The sequence below is a fragment of the Boleophthalmus pectinirostris genome, unplaced genomic scaffold (assembly GCF_026225935.1).
Source record: "Boleophthalmus pectinirostris isolate CB_2022bp ecotype Guang Dong unplaced genomic scaffold, ASM2622593v1 HiC_scaffold_22, whole genome shotgun sequence".
NCBI lineage: Eukaryota > Metazoa > Chordata > Actinopteri > Gobiiformes > Gobiidae > Boleophthalmus > Boleophthalmus pectinirostris.
This window is the reverse complement of record NW_026571190.1, coordinates 42,782,522-42,790,021: the sequence shown is the minus strand read 5'-3', so window position 1 is coordinate 42,790,021 and position 7,500 is coordinate 42,782,522. Positions and strand designations below refer to the sequence as shown.

The 7,500-nt window shown below is 47.8% G+C and overlaps 2 protein-coding genes across 3 annotated transcripts in view; one reads left to right on the top strand and one right to left on the bottom strand.

Moving 5' to 3' along the window:
- Positions 1-1,136: 1,136 nt before the first annotated feature.
- Positions 1,137-7,500, top strand: part of LOC129410365 (zinc finger protein 84-like) — a 25,790-nt gene continuing 19,426 nt past the window's right edge. The window contains exons 1-2 of one of the 2 annotated variants that reach the window (XM_055158407.1): positions 1,137-1,210; positions 4,951-7,152. In XM_055158407.1, the coding sequence (XP_055014382.1) occupies positions 5,061-6,755 (1,695 nt within the window). In that variant the 5' untranslated portion in view covers positions 1,137-1,210; positions 4,951-5,060 and the 3' untranslated portion in view covers positions 6,756-7,152. Of the gene's footprint in view, positions 1,211-1,231; positions 1,720-4,950; positions 7,153-7,500 lie in introns of those variants that run through there. The other variant, XR_008632845.1, reaches the window with a different exon arrangement.
- LOC129410413 (zinc finger protein 624-like) overlaps positions 7,244-7,500 on the bottom strand; it is a 3,792-nt gene continuing 3,535 nt past the window's right edge. Inside the window, exon 3 of the mRNA XM_055158537.1 lies at positions 7,244-7,500. This exon is cut by the window's right edge and continues 1,293 nt beyond it. The gene's annotated coding sequence lies outside the window, so the exon portion shown is untranslated.

Sequence of the window (7,500 nt, the reverse complement as noted above, 5' to 3'; positions counted from 1 at the left end):
CCCAGAGTCTGCGGGGCACGTGCCGCTGCTCCGGGAGGGCATCCGAGTGAAGAGGACAGAGCCGCGGCTCCTTCTGCACAGGCAGCTGTGAGGACGCCCGGGGTCCTCAGGAGGGCTGCCAGGTGCACAGGAACTATCGTGTCTGAGGTCCGCGAGCGGCTCCAGCAGAGAGCCGCAAAAAGAGCCAAAGAGAGAGCCAAAAAGAGCCGCACGTGGCGCTTCTGTTTCTCTTCTGCTGCGCGCGGCCGCTCTGCTCACGGACACGCGGACCCGTGTGCGTGTCCGTGAGGAGGTGTGTGCGTGCGTGTGCGTTCTGTGCTGTGATTGGCCAAAACCGACACGTGCGCGCTCCAGGACATCCAGCAGGTGAGAGTCACGTGACACGAGCCGCATGTTCTAATGTTCTAATGATGTTCTGTTGTTCCTCGTCTCACTCAGAGCTGTTCCTTTGTTCCTTTGTTCCTTTGTTTGTTTGTTCCTTTGTTTGTTTGTTTGTTTGTTTGTTCCTTTGTTTGTTTGTTTGTTTGTTCCTTTGTTTGTTCCTTTGTTTGTTTGTTTGTTTGTTCCTTTGTTTGTTTTGTTTGTTCCTTTGTTCCTTTGTTTGTTCCTTTGTTCCTTTGTTTGTTTGTTTGTTTGTTTGTTTGTTTGTTCTGAGTCTGTTTCATCTGTAAAACTCCAAACTCTCTGTTCCACCTCGTGATGTCATCAAGTTCTCAGCTCCTTTTCTCTTTGGTTCAGTCAAGTTCGTCAGTTCCAGGACTGAACTGATCCAGGTGATTCTAGTGAAGGTGAAGTGTGGAGTTTAAAAACACAGTGGAGCACTTCCCGTCTCGCCACACGATGACATCACGAGGTGCGAGGAGGACGCGCTGATCTTTCTGCTGTGTTTTGTTTTTCAGGATCTGGCAACACGAGGATCTGAAACTGAAGCCGAACGTCTGAAACATGGAGACACGAGTGAAGCTGGAGGACGAGACGGAGACCAGGGGCCCCGAGGAGACCAGGGCCCCGAGGAGGAGGAGACCAGGGGCCCCGAGGAGGAGGAGACCAGGGGCCCCGAGGAGGAGGAGACCAGGGGCCCCGAGGAGGAGGAGACCAGGGGCCCCGAGGAGGAGGAGACAAGGGGCCCCGAGGAGGAGGAGACCAGGGGCCCCGTAGAAGAAGAAGAAGAAGAAGAAGAGGAGGAGGAGGAACACAAACACACGTCCAGGTGAGACTTTACAAACGTCTCCAGTAGCTGCACAGATTTAAACAAATTTTTCTGACGTTTTTGGTTTTGAGACGCCTCCATCCGTGTTTGAGTCATCTAGAGATCTCTCCTGAGCCCCTGTTTTAAACCTGTCCAGTCCGGCGCCCCCTGGTGTCTCCCTCAGGTTCATTTGTCTCCAGCTCCAGGTCAGAATCAAAAAACACTCGACAATATCCGAGTTTCACGTGACGTCACAGGGCGACGTTTGTCAGCGCAAAATCAGACGGAGGCAAGAAGTGAAGCGACTGGAGGAAAATGCAGATGTGTCGTGTCGTTTACGACTGTGCCAATCGTTCTAACCCAGAGAAGGAAAAGACATTTTTTTTAGAGAACCGAATACAGTCGTCCACAAAGGTCAGAAATGGGAAAAGCCGACAGAACAACGCCGTAAAAAGTGGATTATAAACCAGTTTGTGTCGGGAGGAGCAGAATTCACTAACGCTCGTGTCTGCAGTGACACTTCAACAAAGGTTTGTTACAAAGATAAATAGTTTTTGTGGTTTACCTAAACATAAACGAATCATTAAATAGTTCAGATAAATCGGTCACTGCCGATACACTGCAGTTTTTCCCACAACTGTCGATACACATAAAATAAGAGAAACACTCCCCCCGGCCAAGACCAAACATCATCATCATTTAGTCGTTTTGCATCGAGGTTGAGGATCCATCCACTCACAAAAAAAGTTCTATTCGTCCAAACTTTTGTACTTTACTTTCATCTGTTGTCTGGTGTAGAACGACGTCTGAAGAGCTCAATACTTCGTGATCTCCTCTGCCTCGACTGTCGGCAAATCTTTTACTTCGGTTGAAAATTCTCTCATTTTCAATAAGACGGGGTCACGTCCAATATATTTATCGACTAACTGCTCGTACTTTTGTCTCGTTACTGACAGTAAATCCTGACAATAACAACTCTTCTCCACATCTGTGTTCTCCAGAGTCGTGTTTGTTTGTCGTGTTTGTTTGTCGTGTTTGTTTGTCGTGTGTTTGTTTGTCGTGTTTTTCGTGTTTGTTTGTCGTGTTTGTTTGTCGTGTTTGTTTGTCGTGTTTGTTTGTCGTGTTTGTCGTGTTTTTTCGTGTTTGTTTGTCGTGTTTGTCGTGTTTGTTTGTCGTGTTTGTTTGTCGTGTTTGTTTGTCGTGTTTGTTCGTGTTTGTTTGTCGTGTTTGTTTGTCGTGTTTGTTTGTCGTGTTTGTTTGTCGTGTTTGTTTTGTCGTGTTTGTTTGTCGTGTTTGTTTGTCGTGTTTGTTTGTCGTGTTTGTTTGTCGTGTTTGTTTGTCGTGTTTGTTTGTCGTGTTTGTTTGTTGTTTGTCGTGTTTGTTTGTCGTGTTTTTTCGTGTTTGTTTTGTCGTGTTTGTTTGTCGTGTTTGTTTGTCGTGTTTGTTTGTCGTGTTTGTTTGTCGTGTTTGTTTGTCGTGTTTGTTTGTCGTGTTTGTTTTCCCTTCCTGCCCTCCACCTGAAATTCGTGCATCATCGTGATCACGTGACTGAAACCCTCCTATTCACAAAAACCCAGAAGAGCTGAGTTCAGGCTCCAGCCAATCAGAGAAGAGACGAACACTCCCCAGATCCTGGAGGATTTAGTCTGAACACAGAGAAGGTTTGGTGAGTTTGATCTCAGGGAAAGTCCTTCTTGTTCTTCTTCCTGTGGGATTTGGAGCTTTACAAACGTCACGAACAAACAGCAGCGATTGGTTCAATAAAAAAAGTCCCGCCTCCTGTCGAGTGAACCAATCCTGAAGGTTCGTTCACACCAAAGCGTCAAATCGTCCAGTTTCTATGTAAAGTCGATGTGGACGCGACTAGAGCCTCCTGTGTTTTTGCAGCGAGTCGAGTGTTTTGGCGTCGGCATCAAGAAATTGAAAATGTTGAACTTTTCACGTCAGACGAGCTGCGTCGACCAATCAGAGACGAGTATCCAGAGACACAGCGACGTTTTTATCAGGAAGAAAAACCCCAGAACCAGAACCACAAACATGAACGAAACATGAATATAAACACCACAAACACCAGAACTAAACCAGGACTACACCAGGACTAAACCAGGACTAAACCAGGACTACACCAGGACTAAACCAGGACTAAACCAGGACTAACACCAGGACTACACCAGGACTACACCAGGACTAAACCAGGACTACACCAGGACTAAACCAGGACTAACCAGGACTACACCAGGACTACACCAGGACTAAACCAGGACTAAACCAGGACTAAACCAGGACTACACCAGGACTACACCAGGACTACACCAGGACTAACCAGGACTAAACCAGGACTAAACCAGGACTAAACCAGGACTACACCAGGACTAACCAGGACTAACCAGGACTACAGGACTACACCAGGACTAAACCAGGACTACACCAGGACTAAACCAGGACTAACCAGGACTAAACCAGGACTACACCAGGACTACACCAGGACTAAACCAGGACTACACCAGGACTACACCAGGACTACACCAGGACTACACCAGGACTACACCAGGACTACACAGACTACACCAGGACTACCAGGACTACCAGGACTACACCAGGACTAAACCAGGACTAAACCAGGACTACCAGGACTAAACCAGGACTACACCAGGACTAAACCAGGACTACACCAGGACTAAACCAGGACTAAACCAGGACTAAACCAGGACTACACCAGGACAGGACTACACCAGGACTACACCAGGACTACACCAGGACTACAGGACTACAGGACTAAACCAGGACTACACAGGACTAAACCAGGACTAAACCAGGACTACAACTACACCAGGACTACACCAGGACTACACCAGGACTAACCAGGACTAAACCAGGACTATACAGGACCAGGACTACACCAGACTAAACCAGGACTACACCAGGACTACACCAGGACTAAACCAGGACTAGACCTGGACTAGACCTGGACTAGACCTGGACACACACACACACACACACACACACTCCCACAGTACGAGTCTGTACGAGGCTCCGCCCACACGCTCCCACACCACATTTAGAAATTCGGAGGCTTATTCTATTCACATTTATTTATTTTACTCTCATTTAGTTGAATTCAGTCTTACGGCTTTTCACTGAAATCAATTTCCAAATATTGAACTTTCATGGCTGAACTGCAGTGAGAAACACAAGAACAGATGGAGGCAGGTTTGGTCCACAGCTTTTTATTTCTTTTTTTCCAGTATTCCAAAAGTGCCAGTGCAAAAAAAAAGAAAAAAAAAGTGTGGTGCAGAAAAGTGCAGGGAGGATCAGGAGCAGCAGAACATAGAACCATCTGGATAAAACCATCAAACTCCAAGGATGTAAAATAACCTCAACTGTTTAAAACTAAGTTCAAATCCTCCAATAAAATACTCAACCAAATAAACCACATAAAACCCAAATACAAAAAATAAAACCCTAAAACTAATTCTTAATAAAACACAACGTGAATATCCTGATTAAAAACAAGTTTTTCCTCCGGGACAAAAACGCTGGAACTTCAGACTCTGGAGCTCAGGTTTTATTTTGTGTTCAGCTTCAGTTTCTTTGTAAAATTGGAAGATTTGGGCGACTTTTATTTTTTCACAATAAGATTTGAGCTGCGAAATTCAAAGATGTTGTGAGACTCGCGTCGGTTCGTTCTGTTCTGCAGCTCTGGCTTTTTCACGACACGTTCCAGACGTTTCCTCAGAACTGATGCTGTTTCTCTTCCACAGCTGCGAGGAGCCTCAAGACTTTCTCCTGGTCACCGTTAAAACTGAAGAAGAAGAAGAAGAAGAAGACAAGTCCTCTGTGCGTCGCCAAACAGCGTCCGAGGAGCCCAGAGATGAACCCGACGGAGAGTGTGGAGCCGACAGTGAGGAGCAGACGGACAGCTCTGAGGACACTGACCGCTCAGAAGACTACAGTCCAGACCAGGCTCCGGCCTCCAGACGCTTCACTCAGACTCCTCCTGACAGACCCTTCAGCTGCTCAGGCCAGAGACCCTTCAGCTTCAGGCCAGAGACCCTTCAGCCGCTCGGACCAGAGACCCTTCAGCTGTTCGGAGTGCGGGAGAGCGTTCAAAAGCGCACAGTACCTCCGCTCTCACCTGAACAGCCACGTGTCAGCGTTGTCCTTCGTCTGCTCCGTGTGCGGCAGATGTTTCGGCGGGAGCTTCTCTCTGCTTCAGCACCAGAGCCGGCTCCACCTCATGTGCCCCGTCTGCCACGCGCGCTTCCTGGACAAAGCGTCTCTGAGCGAGCACCTGCGGGCTCACCAGGCGGACGAGGGGACCACGGTGGAACCCGCCTTCCTGGACCGGGGCTACCTGAGGCCTTACAGGTGCTCCCAGTGCGGGCGCGAGTTCAGCGGCGAGTCGGAGCTGCGGGCGCACATGGTGGTCCACACGGGGGAGAAACCTTTCGGCTGCTCTGTCTGCGACAAACGTTTCCAGTTCAAATCGAGCGTGAACAAACACCTGCGCTTCGTGCATCACGTCTGTCCCGTTTGTAAAGCGGCATTCAGGAGAGACGCCGACTTAAGCGAACACCTGCGGACTCATGTGGAGGACGGCGCTTTAGACCCGGAGCTCCTCCAGGTGAAAACTCTCAAACCTTACAGCTGTTCAGAGTGCAAGAAGGCTTTTAAGAGAAGGTCGGAGCTGCAGCGGCACATGCTCTTCCACACGGGCGAGAAACCCTTCAGCTGTTCGGTTTGTGAGAAAAGTTTTCGGTTTAAATTCCAAATCTACAAACACCTGCGTCTGGTGCATCACGTCTGTCCGGTTTGTGAGGAGGTTTTCATGAGAGACGCCGACTTAAGCGAACACCTGCGGACTCACGTGGAGGACGGGACTCTGGACCGGTCGGTTCTACAACAAGAAAACCCCAAAGTGTTCGGCTGCTCTCAGTGCGGAAAAGAGTTTAAAAGTAACTCGTATTTACAAGTCCACATTAAACTTCACACGGGAATCAGCCCCTTCAGGTGCTCCGTCTGCGAGAAGAGTTTTATAAATAAAAGTTATCTGAAAATACACAAGAGAATCCACACCGGCGAAAAACCCTTCAGCTGTTCAGTTTGTGAGAAGACCTTTAAGCAGAAGAGTTATCTGAAGTCACACCAGAGGATTCACACTGGAGACACGCCGTACAAGTGCTCCGTGTGTGAGAAGACGTTTGTGCAGAAAGGATCCCTGAAACACCACGAGGCGACGCACTCCGGGGACAAACCCTTCAGCTGCTCCGTCTGTGACAAGACTTTTGCTCAAAAAGGAAACCTGAAGTTTCACGAGAGGTCTCACTCTGGAGAGAAACCTTTCAGCTGCTCCGTGTGTGAGAAGGCGTTCGCTCAGAAGGGGACGCTGAAAATCCACCAGAGGATTCACTCCGGAGAGAGACCTTTCAGTTGTTCGCGCTGTGACAAACGTTTTAACAGACGCGACAATCTGAAGTCGCACCTGAGGACGCACGAAGGACCAGAGCCCGAGAAGAAGAACCCCAGGTCCTCCAGGTCTGGGGACGGTTCAAAGAATCAAAAGTGACACTGGACCAGAGGAACACGGACACGACTGACCCTCTAAACCAGGACTAAACCAGGACTAAACCAGGTCTAAACCGGGACTAAACCAGGACTAAACCGGGACTAAACCAGGTCTCAACCAGGTCTAAACCAAGTCTAAACCAGGACTAAACCAGGACTAAACCAGGACTAAACCAGGACTAAACCAGAACTAAACCAGGACTGAACCAGGTCTAAACCAGAACTAAACCAGGACTAAAGTATCAGGTCTTCAGATGTCGTCTCTTATTCTTCTTCTGTTTTCTGGTGGACTCTCGGTTCTGGACGTGGCCGGTGGAGTTTTTCTTCTTCTTCAGTTTTTGTGTCTGATCTGACTCGAGCTGGAAACGTTCGAATAAATCACAGTTTGACTCATGAAGCGTTTCGTGTTTTTATTGCAGAGTTTTTAAACAGAAATTTTCACTTTTACACAAAAAAATAAAAACTACAAAAAACAAAAGAAAACTCCAGAATCCCACAAACCCGACTCCTGTGAGATTTAAACCAGGTTCTGTTGTTTCTCGTCTCACTCAGAGCTTTTTTATTTTCAGAAAGTGAAAAAACAGAATCAGATTTTCACCTGCGACATTTTTGACCCTGAAGAAAAAAAATCAAATCAACATCATGAACCTGAAAAACACAAACACACACACACAAACACACACACAGACACACAACACACACACACACAACACACATAGACACACACACACAAACACACACACACA